General features: G+C 38.5%; 3 protein-coding genes across 4 annotated transcripts; 1 reads left to right on the plus strand and 2 right to left on the minus strand.

Annotated features, from left to right (window-relative positions):
- Nucleotides 1-1,404: 1,404 nt before the first annotated feature.
- LOC148906177 (uncharacterized) lies at nucleotides 1,405-4,613 on the minus strand. Its single transcript, XM_089039309.1, has 2 exons — nucleotides 2,124-4,613; nucleotides 1,405-2,010 (listed from the first exon to the last, which is right to left on the minus strand). The coding sequence occupies exons 1-2, from the start codon at nucleotides 4,509-4,511 to the stop codon at nucleotides 1,726-1,728; spliced, it is 2,673 nt and encodes an 890-aa protein (XP_088895435.1). The 5' UTR covers nucleotides 4,512-4,613; the 3' UTR covers nucleotides 1,405-1,725.
- Nucleotides 4,614-8,170: 3,557 nt separating this feature from the next.
- Nucleotides 8,171-12,679, plus strand: LOC116307848 (solute carrier family 25 member 36-A). Its single transcript, XM_031718164.2, has 5 exons — nucleotides 8,171-8,416; nucleotides 8,798-8,861; nucleotides 9,294-9,582; nucleotides 9,986-10,052; nucleotides 10,660-12,679. The coding sequence occupies exons 1-5, from the start codon at nucleotides 8,334-8,336 to the stop codon at nucleotides 11,132-11,134; spliced, it is 978 nt and encodes a 325-aa protein (XP_031574024.1). The 5' UTR covers nucleotides 8,171-8,333; the 3' UTR covers nucleotides 11,135-12,679.
- On the minus strand, nucleotides 12,568-17,084 carry LOC116307849 (cyclic GMP-AMP synthase-like receptor). 2 transcript variants are annotated; one of them, XM_031718166.2, is made up of 3 exons: nucleotides 16,979-17,084; nucleotides 15,062-15,882; nucleotides 12,568-14,486 (listed from the first exon to the last, which is right to left on the minus strand). In XM_031718166.2, the coding sequence occupies exons 2-3, from the start codon at nucleotides 15,864-15,866 to the stop codon at nucleotides 13,534-13,536; spliced, it is 1,758 nt and encodes a 585-aa protein (XP_031574026.1). In that variant the 5' UTR covers nucleotides 15,867-15,882; nucleotides 16,979-17,084; the 3' UTR covers nucleotides 12,568-13,533. The 2 variants fall into 2 exon arrangements, with proteins under 2 accessions (XP_031574026.1, XP_031574025.1); XM_031718165.2 differs by having other exon boundaries at nucleotides 15,062-15,909.
- Nucleotides 17,085-17,763: the final 679 nt, after the last annotated feature.

Consider the following 17,763-nt stretch of genomic DNA (forward strand, 5'->3'; position numbering starts at 1 on the left):
GTAATTGGTTAACTTTAAAGGTTTCATACGAGAAGCACTGCAGTGAGAGAGCCGCTAGAGCCAAGGAAGGTGATCACCTATTTGGCGTGGTCTTATAAATAGTAACCTATGAAATAGTTTTGTCTATATATTTGGCTAATTGCACATAACAAATAATTTTTGTTTCACAATTGACCTCTTTAGCTTTGTTGTTTGTTTTAAACATTTCAGACCATGTGATGCCACTTTCTGGAGTTGATTCTTTCATGTGTAAATATTTTACTATGTTAGTCATAAAGGAACAATTCTCAAGGGAATGTTGTGATCTGAAATGGAAAAATTTGCATATAAAGCTAAAGAGGTCTATTCAGAGGAGGAGCCAGGGCAATTCAAGTGCCTTTGCTTATTTTCCCCCCAGTTTTTGTGTATCCTTTTTGTAATATTCTACTAGTAATACTAGTAATAGTATTCTACTAGTAATACAAATACCAAGGTATAGCTTTAGCATTTGATGAAGACATGTTCGACTAATTTCGCAAACAAAAGTAGTCAGTTGTAGAGTCTGTACTGAACCTGAAAGTACTCTAGTGTCAATTTTTCACAAGTATCTCAAAACTTATTGAAGAATTTAGAAAGTAGATCATGCTAAAGGGTGTGACATGCAGTCTAAGTACAATTGATATTTTGAATTTCAAAAAATATTAATTTTAGCAATTTATGAAATGGGAAATGTTATATCTCACTCGCAATATCATGGGATAACCCTGGATGTCCTCTGTTCCCTCCTCTGTTCCAATTTAAACTTTAAAATTCACTCAAAAATACTTTAAAGACCAAAAATACTTTAAAGACTTGGGCTTATATTAGTCCAGTAGCTTAATGCTTAAATCGTGACCGAGGTGACTAAAGCACCAAATTTGGCACAGAACTTCGTTTTGATGTAACAAACGATTTCAGAAGGGGTGCCCAGTGAAACGAGGTCGGGGGGTCTGATTTCACTCCAAAAGGGGGAGGGGTGGGGTATTTCTCTTAAACTTGCTATATAAAGTAAATTGAATATATTAAATTCTTTGAAATAGTAATTTAAGCACTCAACTCCATGTACAGAGCTTCGTTTTGATCTAAGAAACGATTTACAAAGGACTGATTAGTTATATGAGGTCGGGGGGGTCTGATTTCACTCCAAAAGGGGGGAGGGGTGGGGTATTTCTTTTAAACTCGCTATATAAAGTAAATTGAATATATTAAATTCTTTGAAATAGTAATTTAAGCACTCAACTCGTGTACAGATCTTCGTTTTGATCTAAGAAACGATTTACAAAGGACTGATTAGTTATATGAGGTCGGGGGGGGGGGGGGGGGGCTGATTTCACTCCAAAAGTTTGAGGGTATTTCCTAAAACTGTCTATATAAAGTAGTAAAAATATAAATAAAAGCCATACGGTAATGATAAAGTTGATGAATAGCTCCTCATTAAAATAAACAATTTAAAAGGGATATCCATTGGTTTTGGGATGGGAGTGGAGGGGAATGTTTTTTAGAGGGGAGGGTATGAGACATTTTCTTCTTGAAATATACCTTTTCAATCTACTAATTAAGATATCTTTTCAACACAAGATAGTTTTGGGTCTTACATATCACTCAATGTTATTTGCTGTGAAGCATTCGGGACATGCTGCATGGCTGGAGGGATATGATCTGGACCTGTTAGATCGAGAAGGAAAGCTTACCTCATCATATTACAGGTTAGCTAGTATTGGTGCACCCAGCGGAGCAATAACAAAGCTCTGTGCACGAGAGATTCGACTTCACACATTTGCATCGGTTACTGCAGCCTTTTTTGCATCCACATCTCAGCAGCTCGGCGCAGGCTTTTGACGCATCGGGCAGTGCACTCCAAACAGGATCCCAAGTCTTCTTCATGGTCCACCCCCAGCCTTCTGGCGGGGGAATGTTCTGCTGGGCCTCCATACAAGTTGTCCAAATCCCTCCCTGGTAAATAGCTCTTCGTGTGTGCTGTAACAACGCTTCCTTAATATGATTAAAAGTCAAATTAATTATTTAAGACCAAGTGATGTATTTCTCAAAAACTAATGCAGCTAGTCAGTTACGAGCAGCAAAACCTCTTGTACTTGTCTTCTTACCTGTGTTGGTGGAATATGTTCCAAGTTTCGGTTTTGCTTGGTGAACAGGTGACGCCGTGATTCATTGACACAACTGGTTGAGCTTGATTTGTCATACATGACCACAGTGAGACGTTCAAGAGTCTTGAAATGGGGTGACATTATGTCGATGGCATCAAATGGATTCTCCTTAATATGAATGAATGCATCGGTTGCTTCTTCATATGATTTCCAAGCCCCCCAAGCAGTCTGCTTCCCCCTACCAGAAAACGATGAAGTCGTATCACAGCCTGTAAAGGCATGGAAGAGTGGTAGGGCATTAGCCTTTCTCTCACCAAGCTTCTCGCAGATAGCATTAATATGGTAGCACCGATAGTACTTTCCCATGCCAAAGCCAACCCAAATATCAAGAGGGCCATAACTTCTCATCAACTGATAAAAATGTCCAGCAATGATTACGATAACATCAGTATCGACTGTGCGAACAAAAATGGATTTCTCGCCGTTTCTTAGGGCGTCCAGGATGTGTACAACTATCCTCGTGTCAGCTTCTTCCTGGTCACACACCTGCATGACACTCTCCCCACCTGACGTGACATTCACTCCTGAGGTGATATAGATCTTCTTGCCTTCATATGGGCAAACAAAGCTTCCAACTCGCTCTGACAAAAGTGCAAAGAGTTCTTCCTTATTTGTCGAATCAAGAAGAAAGTTTTTCCAGTCTCGAGGAAGTTTGGTATTCCCTCCAACTTTCTTTCTTCTGCCTTGACCTCGTTTCTCTCGTGTGGCCTCTTTTAAACTATCAGAACGGTACTCATCCCAAACGACATCAACTCGCTTTGACGAATGAAGCTCCCGAGTTAAGAAAGGTAAAAATACTCTTTCGACATACTGTGAAAACGTAGACGCCGGCCCAGGTAGCAATGCATGGACAAGAGCAGCACCATCAAAGATTTTTGTATCATAACTGGCTGGCGGGTCTTGCTGTGATGGTACTTCAAGGCATTTTAGAAGATCTGACTTCTTGCCGAAGCGCATTTTACCAAACTGAGACAATGATGGTGGATATGGCTGGTTCTCGTGTTTGAAGAAATCTTCAAGGTCTCCATCCCGGTTCTGACTGGCAATATATAGTCGACTGAACAAGCTACAATCGCTTTTAAGTACAGACAATTCCTTCGATGTTTTGGAGGAGGTTTTTGGTTTCTGGCGCTTGAACAAAGGTAAGGAATTCTTCTTGATCGGGTCGTTTATAGACACCTTCTTCTCTACGATCACATTGTGGACATAATCCTTGTATTTCGCGGATCCGATATCTTCGATTGTGCGCACAGTTATCGCAACAGATTCGTTTGCACAGTCGCGAGAGTCTAAAGCGATAAGTTCAGGAGAATCATCGATGAAGGGATTACCCATTTCAGAGATAGTGGCAGAGAGGTTTTTCACTTGCTTTTGAAAAAGTTTCTGCGAGGAGAGGCCTTGATCATGATGGGCGTAGCTACTTTCTTCTTCATTATCATCGTAATAAGGCAGGTCTACTTCAAACTCCTTGAGAAGTCTAGCCAGCTCAGGACCTGAAACCATCCATCTGGCAAAGGCTCCAGGGTTTTCTGTCAACCCAACGGCTCCCCCAGAACCCTTAACAAGAGCATTATTTTGCTCGTGTGCTTGGTCAACTGGAATGGAAGAGAACTTCTTCGCAGTTTTCTGGATAACCCAAAACTGTGACAGCTGCTGCTTGATTTCATCTGGCAATAACTTCATATCTTGAATGAAGACGGGCACCCATCGGGAATAGTTCACATGGTCTAACGCAAAAAACCACGGGGTTAATGCCTCCAGTACTTCTACAAAAAGATCAAACTTCCTTTCGCGGTGAGCTTTTATAAACACCAGGATCTTGATTTCCAGTTGCATTATAATATCCCAGAACTGAAAGGTAGGACTCTTCTTCATCATATTGGACCTCCATGACGCAAATGAATCTTCATCATCAAAATCTTCTGCTGATCGAAATGCATCTCTCTGCAGCTTGAAAAGAGCAACCACTGTGACCTGATGAGCATGTCTCGTTCGTGCTAGGTGAGACACTTTTAAGAAGGATTCTGACGTTCCAGACGACGCAACTCCGGCTTCTGTTAGCGCACTGGTCCAACCAGACCCATCGAGTAGATCGCCGCATAGGGCCCACAGAGCCATTTCAATGTGAAGGCCGCCTAGCATTGTTACATACATATTTTCGCCATATCTGTCCGGCCATTGCCACTGAATATACTTTGAAATGGCGTAAAGTGGTTGATCAATTGTCAGTACAGGAACCTGGTCTGGATTAAGAAACGATGTTGTGTTACGCAAGAGATCCATACCATGCTTTATCATTGATACCGATGCGGCTTTTTCATTGAACATTGGTAGAAGACTAGATATAGCAGGGTGTTCTTTGCTTGACTCTATTAGCGCAGCGTGATAGCCTGACCATGATACAAAGCTACCCTTGACAAGATTGCTTTCTAAGAGAGAGAATACTTTGTTCAATCCAGCACTTTTCTTGTTGAACTTCACCAATGAGGTTTCCATTGGTTTCATGTGGATTGTTATTTCTGGTGTTAAGAGTAATTTTGGAAGTATTGATATTAACTGCTGGCACCGTCGCATAGTTGTCAGGAAGTGTAAAATCTTTTTCAAGATCTTCTTCTGACAGAGATACTGCAGGTCTCGATATCCCTGGTTTACCCTCAGTTGGAAATTGAAACACGCTTAAAGCAGTGCCATGAAAAGAACCTTGCGATGTGGTCGAAGAAGGGTTGTGATCGATATTGTCAAGTGCCCCAACTGTGTAAAGTCCATGACGTAGATTTGAGGGGCAAACAATGTTTTCAGCTCTAAACTGTCTACAAACTGATGATGCTAATCCATTTATAATCTCTGTAACCCTGTCGTAGGAAACACTTAGGCCTAATTGGTACAGGCTATCAACCAGCATTCTACTTCTGGTAAGAGTATGAATATTCAAACCCACATATATAGGGAGTGGCGGTTCTCGTGATCTGGAATGGCGTTTCTTTTTACTTGCTTGAGAGGCGCCTTTCTTGGAATTAAAAATTATCATCCTCGCAATTGTTAGACATGCTTGTGAAACATCTGAGGGTTGATCTTGGATGTTAGGCCCATTTAAGAGCAGGGATACAAAATATAACAAGTTGGGTGGTACGCTGTCAAATTGACATCCTTGCGTGAAGGTCCCTGAGAACTGAAAACCATCATTTTCAAACATTTCTCTTCTGATTAGTTTTGCCACACTCGTGAAATCCAGGGCCTCTGACTGAAAGTCTCGTGATTCTAGCTCCCTTTTCAAAAGTGATTTTAGAGCGTCACTGAAAATTAAGATAACATTTCTACCATCTGACTGCTCCTTGAGATCTTCACAAAAGTGTCCAAGAATTTGATTCTTCAGACGGGTCTTGTTTACAGTCTTGACGATGTCGAATGCCTGCAGACGCTTAACATAGAGCTGATGGAGGTCAGAAAGCTTAAAGATACGAACGCCATTTTCTGCTGAATATTCCATATATGATATCAGTTCCGAGAATGCTCGTGCTTCAGCAATTAATTCGCTTTCACCAGAGGAATTTTCAGCAGTACCCTTTTGCAGCAGCGACCTGTATCGGTTCTTGAAAGACCTCATGCAATTTCGGTGATATTTCGCTTCGCTTGCAATCATATCTGTGCCAGCCAATTTGGATAACAGCTCGACGTCCTCAAGCTCTGTGGCCATCATTTTCACTGTCTCATCTACTGTAAAAGTCGTCACTTGATGGAGGTCTTCATTTCCATCTCCACAGAAGATACAGACATCCTTGTCACAAGCATGACGTTTTGACGCTCTTCTGTCAGTTTCGGCGCCACCATCGTCACTTTTTCTTTTCTGTGCTGACAAAGCTTTATCCAGCTTTGTTTTTGAAAACTTTAAATGACATGATTTGTGCCAACTGGCTTTGTTGTTAATAAGGCATTGGGCATTCTCATCATCGTCTTTGAATGCCAATTTTATAGGTAAGGAATTGGCTTCTCTAAACTGAGATACGGTATGCAGAAATGTTTCATATGCATTCAAAGCAGTGCCATCATGAAAGCTATTAAGAGGGCATCGTAGTGGCTCTGAAGGCCGTTTTTCTTGACATATGCAACACAATGACCAGTCCATACAGGCATGAATTGCTGGATAAAATATCAATAAATTATAATAATTCTGCTGGTTTGTCAGCATTAACTTGGAACTATTCATTTAGAGTGATTACACTAAGCTATTACACACTAATAATCAATTATTATTTAAGAGGTTAAGTGCAATCACTCTACCTTATTTAACTAGGCAAATGCAATCAGGTGCAAAAAAATATTTTCAAGTTCGTCTGCTAAAAGTAGTCTGACCAAAAAAATAATGTCAAATTCTTAAACGAGTCAACCAAAAATTATGTATCTTACCTTAGAAGTAAATAAGAGATTGTTTAATGAAAATAATGCTCTAACACGAGCAATTTTTCAAGGTTAATTTTGAAACTTTACAGTCTGTGTAGTGACGATCACGATCAGTTAAAAAGACAAAATGGCCGCCTTAGTTTGTGATTTGTAGAGAAACTCTGCTGACCAGTTTACTGCAGCTTCACATTATTTGATGAAAAATACTCATAACTTTAATTTGCAGTATAATTTTTAAAACTTTTTTTCCAAGAAAACATTTAATAGCTTGATGTATTCTAAGAGAAATTACTGTAAAAATAAATATTCTTTAGCAGTACTTATACGAAACCCTTCCTGAAGAAACTCTCCCACCCCTTCCCCCAAAAAGCCATTACCCCTTCCCTCCCATCCCCAAACCACTGGATATCCCTTTTAAATTGTTTATTTTAATGAGGAAGACTATTCATCAACTTTATCATTACCGTATGGCTTTTATTTATATATTTACTACTTTATATAGCGAGTTTAAGAGAAATACCCCACCCCTCCCCCTTTTGGAGTGAAATCAGACCCCCCGACCTCGTTTCACTGGGCACCCCTTCTGAAATCGTTTGTTACATCAAAACGAAGTTCTTTGCCAAGTTTGGTGCTTTAGTCACCTCGGTCACGATTTTAGCATTTTTTGGGCCTAAGCAACTGGACTATATTAGGGGTTGCCTTGGTTACCTTTGATTTTGTTAAACAATGCCAAGATTTTTTTCTGTTGGTAGGGGACCCCTAACAGGTCCTAACATAGAGTTGAGGGAGGACCGAGACAGTGTGGGAGTAAGGCCATCAACTCAACCTCCCTTTAGTTGCTTCTGATACCCAAACCTGATTCTTATTCTCGAGTTACTTGCCAATAGAAGATTGACTATGAACCCAATTACCAATGCCAAATTAATAATTAAAACCTGGGTCAAAAACTCCAAGATGGGGGCTGGTTTTGGAGGCTAGACACTGCCTGGGGATTAAAAATATAATGAACAGCCTGAACCCTCTCCCCCTAATTCGTTCTGGATCCACCACTGGTTATGAAATGACGAATAAATATGTAAGGCTCCGAGCCCTCCCTTGCAAATTAAACAATTTTAAAACAGTCCCTCACGGTCTATGCCAATGCAAAGGAAGCCCAAGCCGGCCAAGCTTAGACCGGAAATGACACAACTACTTAGCACGAAGCGACTCGTCGCACGAGCCCGAATGGCGAGGATGGCAGGATTCACGTGTTCAGTTTGCGAAAACGCAAAGGACTTCAAAATTATATGCAAAATAATATTTCCTACTATCAAACATTTCATACCTATTCTTAATCAATAATCTATATACTTATTGTATGCAACGCAGGTTTTCCAGGCATAAAGTAACGAAAAACTTGTTTTTCTAAATTCATATGAAATGTTTTGATGGGATACCCGTGACAATTTGCACGAGCACGTGAACATTTACCACGATGCAGCCATATTTGGTCAAAGAACGTGGTGTTCACATGATCAGAAGTACTCTTCCACCAATCAGAAGCATCGCACGGGTTTTGAACATGTGAAGAGTTCAATGTCTGCGGCAAAGCAAGCCAGAGTAGTTGGCGATTCAAAGTTCAGTAAAAACACAGGGGAAAAACTCTGCTGTGAACGTACCAAATAACCGATCTCTCCCTCCTTCCTTAGCTTTGTACCATCTTACATGAGGTGGCCATCGAAGTGGAAAAACATTAGACGTTATTAGCAAAGCATGAGAAATTCACCTTTTAATAGTTTGAGGCGCAATACTATGGCTTCTTCTCAGTCTACGTTCGTCCACTTGATAGCGGGAGGGTGAGTGGATCATGTAAACTGTTGTTTTCGTGAATCATGTCTCCTCTGATTTACTTCTTTGGAGGATCTTAACACTGTATAAACCAGTAGACATGTTAGATGCTTTGGTTTGGTGTTTCATAAATCTTGGGAATAAAAAACGCGGAATTCCAGTTACTAAATGCCATCGAATCAACATGAGTGGAAAGCTAACAACACAACCTAATACTAACTTGTAAATCTCGTTCTAGCTGTTTGTTTTTGCCCGAAATCTATTCCCACAATAATAGAATGTTGGTAGGGAAAGCTTAAGTCTTTTAAGCTTGTGTATGTCAAATAATTTAAGCTTTAACAGCCTTGCATTGTCATCGTTTTCTCATGTTTGGTTGTTTTGATTCGCAGGGTCGCAGGAACTGTTGGTTCCTCGCTAACTTGTCCCTTAGAAGTAGTAAAAACCAGATTACAGGTAGGTCGAACATTTATCATCAATGCAATCATTTCTGTACGTAATATCAGCCAAAAGTTTTCCAGCATTGCTTCTCTACATGCATGTGTTGAAAACATCTAAAAATACTCTAACTATACTTATATATAAACCCTAAATTTGTTAACTAGAACTTGGATTTAGGTTTTGTGCCAAAAGTTTTTTTGTGGTGTTATAATTGGTAAACATTTATGCAGATTGTAAAAGAATTAAAGAAAGCACGGTGCAAAATTTTTTTTGTACAATTCTGTACTAAATGGTGGCTTTGTTTGCGTTGAGTTCAAAGCATAATTTACTCAAATGCTTAGCATATAAACCTTAATATAAATAAAATATGGCCTACCCTGCAGCATGCCTTTTGATTTCATAGAATTCCAATAATCTGATTATTTACGTTGTGTTGTTGTTGTTTAGTCCTCAGTTACAACGTTTCATGCTACGACATGTGTGAGTGGTGTAGGAACAGTACCAATTCAAGTATCCTATCAGAAACCCACAGGAATTCTAATGTGTCTTAAAAATATAATCCAATATGAAGGAGTTCCAGCATTATTTAGAGGGCTTGGACCTACACTTATTGGCGTCGCCCCATCAAGGGCTATATACTTCTCCTTTTACGCGACTGCTAAGAACAAGTTTAATAGAAGTGGTTGGCTGGTGCCAGAAAGTAAGATGGTTCACATGATGTCTGCTTGCTCTGCAGGTAAATATTATGTAAGACCAGACTGTAAGTCTAGGGTTACTTGACAGAGGCATTTAGCTTGCTCATCAAATTCATTCCCCAAAGATAAACAAACATCCAATTATTTGTTTCCTATGCTCTATATCTGTTGTGAATGTAAAGCACAGTCTAAGTTTAAAAGAGGTTTTAACTTTGCTTTTCATTATAGCTCTCCATATAAAAACAACACAACGCTACAAGCCATCAAACTTGTTCCTAGTAAATTAAGAAACCATCATTGGTTTCCTATTAGATATGCTCTTTGGCGAATGTAAAGCTTAGTCTAAGCTACAGTACCGTTTCAACTTTGCTTTGCATATAGCTCCCTTGTCAAAATTCGTCATGTCTTTATTCAATTCATAACAAATATTTTCCATTTGTGTAGGACTGTTAACTTCGACTGCAACTAGTCCATTATGGGTTTGCAAAACGAGACTACAGCTTTATAATGGGTAAGTTTCCTAGTAGAAACAGGGATAATATACCATGCTTTGCAAACACCAGACATCAAAATATCCTGACAGGCTCCTTAAACTTGTATGCTTTAGTCGTTTGCATTGACACATGCAAGTTTCAGGAGTCATAATACATCATGATGTCTGGTGTTCACACCTAAATGCTTACCATGGTGGAGAGCTTTCTTAGGTAAAACACTAATTTACAAAATTTATACGGGTGAAAAGTAGCAACAATCTTGCTCAAACTTTTAGAATGTATTGCTGTGATATATGTCCTGAATATATGCACATTGCAAATACAAGAGTGTGAAGAGTGATGCTTCATCATACTTTACAAGCTGCTTAGTCTAGTCTTAGTCACTGCTTCTTGATACGGTGGTTAACCACGGCAGCTGAGCTATGGTTTTCCAATTTTACATTCTTAAAGTGTTTACCAGGTTTTTGATAATGGTGCTGCTTTATATTGACAACTTTTTAATATTTTGACACTCAAAATTTATATTCCCACTTGAGAACATCAAGCGAAGTTACTCCAAGTATTTAGCATAAAACATAGCTCAAGCATTCATTTTAACAGTTCTGTTTTCTGTTGTCTTTTTAGGAGAAGACAAAGATTATGGAGAGTTATTTTTTCAATATACCAGAAAGAAGGCATTCGAGGATATTATCGTGGACTTTCGGCATCTTATGTTGGAGTTACGGAGACTTGTATACACTTCGTCATATATGAACACATAAAGTCCAAGTTACGAGTTCACAAACTACAAACTAGAGGAGGACAGAAGAGTGCTTTTGATTTTGTGGAATTCATGCTGGCTGCAGCAACATCCAAGACAATAGCATCAATAGTTGCATATCCACATGAAGTTGTTCGGACAAGGTTACGTCAGCAAGAGAGTGACGGTACTCGAAGATACCACTCCTTTTTTCAAACTCTTAAAAAGATTGCTTTAGAGGAAGGCCGACGAGGATTGTATAGTGGATTGGGAACACAACTCATACGACAAATTCCTAATACAGCCCTTGTCTTCTTGACTTATGAAGCTATTGTAAGCTTTTTGTGTAAAGAGGATTGAGCTGGAGCATCAGTGTTGTTTTTTGCTGAATCCGAAATGGCATTGCTAGTTTGGTGAAGAGCATAATGGCATCGAAATACAAATGGCTGTACTTCCATGGTATAAAAGAAATGATATTCACAAAGAATAAGATATAAACAAATATCAGTAGACCTAATTCGTGGTGTGACAATGTTTTCCTAATTCAGCATGACAAACCTCTGGAGGATTCATTTTATTTTGTTTTTACTCTTTGAAAAAGTCATGAGCATCCCTAAGGATATGAAAGGAATGACAGTTATATACCGATGAGTTTCAAAATAATAGCTGTTCATTCTCTGTCACACCAAGAATAAATAGAGAATATTACATGGGCGCGCTTGGAGATACAAATTTTATCTTTGAGTGTTCAATTGATATCTCACGAGTGAGAGCAGTGAACGAGTGAGATATCGAAGTTGAACACGAGAAGATAAAATTCGTATCTCCAAGCGGCCATGTAATGTTCTGTTTATTATATAGATATCGATGAAACTTAAATAAAACAAAAGCTCAAAAATTCTTTATTAAAATAGCAAGCCGATTATGTTACTATGTCAACAGCGATATCTTCACGTGTGAAAGATATGGTATCTACCACTGGTGAAAGATATCATGTTTTCGACATTAGAGAAAACCTGGTATTTCATCGATATCTATATAAGGTCTATTATGATAGAGCATAAGAAACCAAAAATTTAAGTATTTCAGCAAAATAAAAACAGGAAGAAAATGTTTTCAGTTGAAATCATACAGTGGATATTTAAGACATTACCAGAATTTATTTTAAACTTGAAAAGTGGTTGGAGTTCGGCTATTATTTCACAATTTTATGAAATAAGTAGAGGATATTACATGGGCGCGCAGAGATATGAAATTTATCTTCGAGTGTTGAAAAGATCTCTCACGAGTGAGCGCAGTGAACGAGTGAGAGATTTTCAACACGAGAAGAAAAATTTCGTATCTCCAAGCGCCCATGTAATATTCTGTTTATTATATAATTATCCATAAAATCAACTTAACAAGCTTTTTATTATTATAAAAAGTTTTTATTTATAAACTAATAGCTTAAATACACATGGTAACGATATTTTCACATGCGAAAATAACGATATTTTCACATGCGAAAATAACATGTTATTTTCACATGTGAAAATATCAGTTTTTCAAAAAGGAGAAATATAGGTATTTTATGGATAATTATAAGATAAAACCTATAAGTTATATAGGAGTTTTACTTAACCACATGAATGCATAAAATATAATATAGTAATGATTGTGAACTGGAAAAGCCGAAACTTAATATGATTTCTTATTTGGAATTGCTCAAGCCATAAAATCGGTTTTAGCATGCTCTTTAAAGTTCATTGCAAGACAACTACTTTTATTCAGATTTTAAAATACTTGCAACATGATATTGATATAGAAATTTATTTAATGTACAAATTTGTAAATAGAAAAATATGATTTGTTTATAAAAATGATCCGTTTTGTGGTTGAAAATAAAAGTCTTTTAAAAACTCTAAATGGTGAATGTTCTCTTTGTGAGCAAGCGTGATTAATTATAAATATCTTTATCATCAGAGTGCAAACAATTAATCAGTGAAACACTAATTACTAAATAGTACAAAATAGTGCTAATTAAACAATAGAAAACAATGGAATTTGCACGAAATTGTGCTATTTAGTATTACCAAAGTTTCACGGTTATATTGTTTGCACTTTAGTGCATTCGTACTAACTGGGGACACTGCACTCACCCACCCCGCACTACATTCAATGGGATAAATCATACGCATATTTCTATCCTATTTTTCAAAGGCAATATTCTTCCTAAGAAGAAACAACTAAACTAACAGCTATTCCAAATTTCATTTGCGTTGTCCATCGAGTTTTCGCATGACTGTGAAAAGCTCAGTGCCGTAAGCGTGACGTGCCGTGACCGTGATGCTTTCTAGAATTTTAATTGGCTGATTTTTTCACGCGCAATGTGATTGGTCTGGCATTGCCGTGACCTTGTCCGCGCCGTGTTTATGCCGTGTTCCGGGTATTTGAGTGTACGGAGAGTAAATTCTCTTGCAATGTGATTGGTCTGGCGTACCCCTTGCCGTGTCACGGCCGTGTTCGTGCCGCGAACTTTTCACAGTCATACGAAAACTGCACTAGTAAAATAATGATGTATGGAATTCCTAAAATCCATGTTCATAGCCATATCAGTTAAAAAGTCACTTTGAATACGATTTTGAAAACTTACTTGTTCGTATATTACTTATAGTACTTACTTCATACATTTTTGAGACGACTTGAGATACCTGTGTTAACCCTCCATCGTTTCATGTTGCAAAAAGATTTCGCGCCAAAAATTCTACACCCAAGACGTTTTACGCCGAAAGAAACTTAAAAAAACTAATTGCGGAATGGATATTGCTGAAATTCAATAAGATTCGGTTTAGAAAAGAAACTATGCGACTAGCTTCTGTATCCGTCAGATTACAGAGAAGGTTCACGTCAGGAATGAAAAAGTGCTGAAGGTTTTTCTTTTTAACCTTTGAAATAAGTTCTTCAAGAAACGCAATGATGATGGAAAGTTTCCGTCGTCCATGTCTAAAAAACCCAGACGTTCTTAGGTGAAGAAAAAGGGTTTTCAAAAAGTACGAACATAGTGGTTCCAGAGGTTTTTTGTTCACTTCGTAAATATGTTTTACAATCCGATAGCATTTCTTATCTTCGTCTATTGCTCGTGCTCTCAAGAGAGACTTCTCTGCAAGGGAAAAGGATAGACGCCAGTAACGAGGGTCGTCCATGTTATTGGCTTTTGGAACGACATGGCAACCTTTGGACTTAATTTCGTCGATCATATTTCTACTGGGCCACCGGTGGTACTCAGCACCCCAGCGACCTGCATTTGAGGGCCATGTTGGCACCTCGATACTTAAAACAATGTCAACATTTATGATTTCACGGTTTGACATAAACCTAACGTTTACTGCTGGTCCCTTGATAGTCGGCTCCTCAATTCTGACATTGCTTTTGTTATTTTGGGAGAGTTTCTGACAGCGCCGGCTTATAAGCTTCCTGAAATGATCAACGATGAGGTGAGCAGATAAGACGCGTCCTACTCCACTTGGACCATCTATAAGCAAATCTTCCCAACACTTGGAGGTATCTTTGTGACTTTGGTACTGCAAGTAACTAAAACCACCTAGATATGGAGTGGCTCTTCTAATGGGGCAAACCTGAACCTCAAAGCACTTGTTAACATTATTACCCTTGAGACAGACCATGATGTCGAACTCGTTTGGTATGCCAACTTTAAGTTTCTCATAGTAACTGCCTAAATAAATAAGAATAAGATAAATCATCCACAATTTACTCTTCCTAGAACTTCTTACGTCGCAGACAGGGCAGAAAAACGGGTTCTACTTTCGACGTTTTTGCGTTAATAAGCTTTATATTTCATAAACAGGCTCTTTTGGGGCTGATTAACAAAATACAAAAAATTTGGGGAAATTTAAGGAATGCGTATTTGAGATATAACGCCCTGAACGTTGGGAGAGATGATATTTTGATCAGCACAAAAACTAACATTTTCGCTAATGACCTCGAAGTAGAATTGCTCGGGGTTATCAGAATTTTGTGAAAAGTTTAAAGCACAAGAGACACGAATGAAACACTAAACGTTTTTTTAGCATGAATGACAGATAAAGAAAAAAATTGCGAAAGTAGCAGCCTTGTCGTTTTTCTGTTCTGTTTACGTCGCATAAGTGTGTGCATCGGACTGAAGCAGAGGGAATCAGTCTGAACACTTACTGAACGAAGTAAAAGAAACTAAGAGTGACCGGTTGGCCGTATTGTATTGCAATCCGATAGCTTACATAAACACTGATGCAGTTTACATCATATATTTACCTGCTCTTAAGATATCGAAGGAAAAACGGTCATCCAATTCATGGATCTTCATGATAATTTCTTTTTCCACGATAGTGTTGATAAAATTTGCCTTCTTCTTAATATCATCCATTTTTAATGCACACTTTTCGTCATACAAGCCATTTATGATATTCTCCACTCTATAATAATCCACAGCAGTTGTTTGAGGTCTTCTGATAACCGTCGGTCGTACTGTTACTCTTTTCCTTCTCCCTTGCAGTTCAGCCTGTTTTGAACGCTCTTTCGTCGTTTCTGGAACATGCCCATCACCTGGTACCTCCCTTGCTTGTAGTTTTGAAAAATCTAATGCCTCTGTTGGTCTTAAACAGGATGGTTCCCTTCCCATTTTCCCAGTTGGAAATGTTAGTGATTTATCAACTCTTTTTCTTCGACCTCGTACTTCACATTTCCCACCTGGAAGCTGGTTAATAAGGGATTTTTCATTATGCAAAACAGGGTTGTGTTGAACGTCTCCTTTTGTGTCTTCCCTTCTGAGGGTTTCCTTAGTATCATTTACTCCTTGTACCTCCACGCAGTCTTTTTCCCGTTCTCTCGGCCTTCTCTGTTTTCCCTCGGCTACAAGACTGATTTTAACTTGTACTGAAACTTTTTCTCGGGGTTTTAAAGGACTTTGTGTGCTGACTCCTCCACTTCTGACGCATGTTACAGTTTTTGTTGTGGTGGTAGTGTGGTCCAAATTGGGCGCTGGACAAAGGCCCGAATTTCGTGCCGGCCTTGGTTTGAGAGTTTTACTCTTGAGCGCATTGCTGCCCCCAACTGGCATGAATGAACTTTACGAACTGCAAGCATCAAGGAAGGTATCAAGGCTAAAATAATATGAGTAAATTAATGAGAATCAAGATATGACATAAGTCAGCAAATATTTCCTTGTTTTAAATAGGAGAACTACTGCTTTCAAAAATGAGTCTCCTTACTAGCTATTCTTCAAGGTCTGTCAGTTTGCAGTGACTTATACTATTAATGGCGAATTGTTTGTTAACCCCGCGTAGGGAAGATTTATAGCTAAATCCATGAGGTATGACCGGTTGATGATCCATTTTGATAACATTAGTACGGTGAGATTAAATGCGCTGTTCTCGGATATATAGCCGGCCAATATATACCAACCACTTATATATAAGGAAAATAATAATTCCAATTTATTACTTGGATATTTAATGATTAATAATGCTCTTCAAAATTTGGTATGCAAATTCTATATTTTTCAGTTACAGCGTGTGTTACGAAGGGGAGAACCCTGGGTTCGATTTCTCACTTTAGAAGTGAACCTTTAGTGTTTACACCCATGGTACACGCAGATTATAAAGGAAGTTTCACCAACACATCCACCGTATCTATATCTGTTAGATAGGATATAAAGTTTTTCAGCTTTTGCACAGTAGATTCAAGACTGTCGCCATCAGACCATGAATTGAAATACTATTAAAGCTTACTAACGGAAGGACTAATATTGTTGAAATCCTAAAGATATTTCTGCGAGGGTAGAATTGAAATCATGACCGCTGTTCGTCGCCGAATATTTCAATTTTAGTAAATTATTCAAATGTACGAGAACTACGCCAGAAAATAAAGAAGTCTAAGAATTAGCCGGCAGATGGTTCTTCTCGTTCGATTTACGGCTGTTTCGGGCCTTAGTAAATAATCGTAAAGGCTGAAATATGTGGAGTTTGAATGAATGGATTAAGAAATAACTATCATGTTATATTTGCCTTTCGAAAGTAGCGACGGAAAATGAAACCAAAATCATATGTGTATTAAATTTGGATGTCGCCATCGGATTTGCTAAGTCAAGACGTGTTTCTATATATCCAAACTCGATTCTGACTGTGTCTAGCTGTAGTGAAAGATTAACTTACAAATTCGTTACCTACTTACCCGAGAACCAAGTACGCCTTGGCAGGTAGTCGTGTAAAAGTGGCCTTCTTGTTCTGAGAAATACGGAAGTAGCTTTTGACGGAAATTGGGGGATTTCTGGTATACGAGGAAATTAGGACCAAGGAACAGTAGAAATTGGGACTGCCGGAATAACACCTGGAGAACCAGGCCTGTCGGGTTTCCTGTGGCAAAACCAATGCACAGCCAACCCAAACATAAAGAGTCGTAATTATAATAATATTATCATAAAAATACTTTATTTAGATATTTCTAGTTTAACGAAATGAAAATGATGGCTTTCGTTTTGTGGGGGATTTTTCACAGCATTATTGCGTCATGACTATCGAGGGACTTCCCCTGGCTCTCCGCGTCATTCCGGATGATTATGGGGGAGATTGCAGGAATTTATGTTGTTATGTTGTGTTGTGCGATAAACATTTTTTCGTAAAAACCACTGCACGCAATTTTTTTTGCGTTTGCTCGATATTTCCTCACTTTTCCTCACTGAAAGGAGGGGATAGGTGACATTTTTTTCGTCCGTGCTTGCTCGATATATTTGGGGGGGGGGGGGGGGGGGGGATTTTCGCAAGCCACTCCTCAATTATCTATTCATAATAGAGATATATTAATCATTAACCTAATGCTCTGTCCCCAAAGAGCGAGCTTATCATGTGCAAAGTATTTAGTTAGACTATGGAGTTCGTGCATGCTGTCATACATGGCTCCGGATCAATCATCCAAATCCAACTTTAATTTTAAAACGTCTTCTGTAAATTTTAAAAATA

This window comes from Actinia tenebrosa, unplaced genomic scaffold (assembly GCF_029948245.1).
Source record: "Actinia tenebrosa isolate PJP-AT-01 unplaced genomic scaffold, QUT_ActTen_1.0 PGA_scaffold6__47_contigs__length_16458017, whole genome shotgun sequence".
NCBI classification, from domain to species: Eukaryota; Metazoa; Cnidaria; class Anthozoa; order Actiniaria; family Actiniidae; genus Actinia; species Actinia tenebrosa.

What these genes read in the sequence shown, in the direction of transcription:
- LOC148906177 (XM_089039309.1), bottom strand. Translation starts at nt 4,511, where the DNA reads ATGTTCAATGAAAAAGCCGCATCGGTATCAATGATAAAGCATGGTATG. An exon ending in AACATATTCCACCAACACAG is followed by an intron (nt 2,011 to 2,123) that starts GTAAGAAGACAA and finishes AATCATATTAAG; the next exon opens with GAAGCGTTGTTACAGCACAC.
- LOC116307848 (XM_031718164.2), top strand. Translation starts at nt 8,334, where the DNA reads ATGAGAAATTCACCTTTTAATAGTTTGAGGCGCAATACTATGGCTTCT. An exon ending in TAGTAAAAACCAGATTACAG is followed by an intron (nt 8,862 to 9,293) that starts GTAGGTCGAACA and finishes GTTGTTGTTTAG; the next exon opens with TCCTCAGTTACAACGTTTCA. An exon ending in GATGTCTGCTTGCTCTGCAG is followed by an intron (nt 9,583 to 9,985) that starts GTAAATATTATG and finishes CCATTTGTGTAG; the next exon opens with GACTGTTAACTTCGACTGCA.
- LOC116307849 (XM_031718166.2), bottom strand. Translation starts at nt 15,866, where the DNA reads ATGCCAGTTGGGGGCAGCAATGCGCTCAAGAGTAAAACTCTCAAACCA. An exon ending in CTTCGATATCTTAAGAGCAG is followed by an intron (nt 14,487 to 15,061) that starts GTAAATATATGA and finishes TTATTTATTTAG; the next exon opens with GCAGTTACTATGAGAAACTT.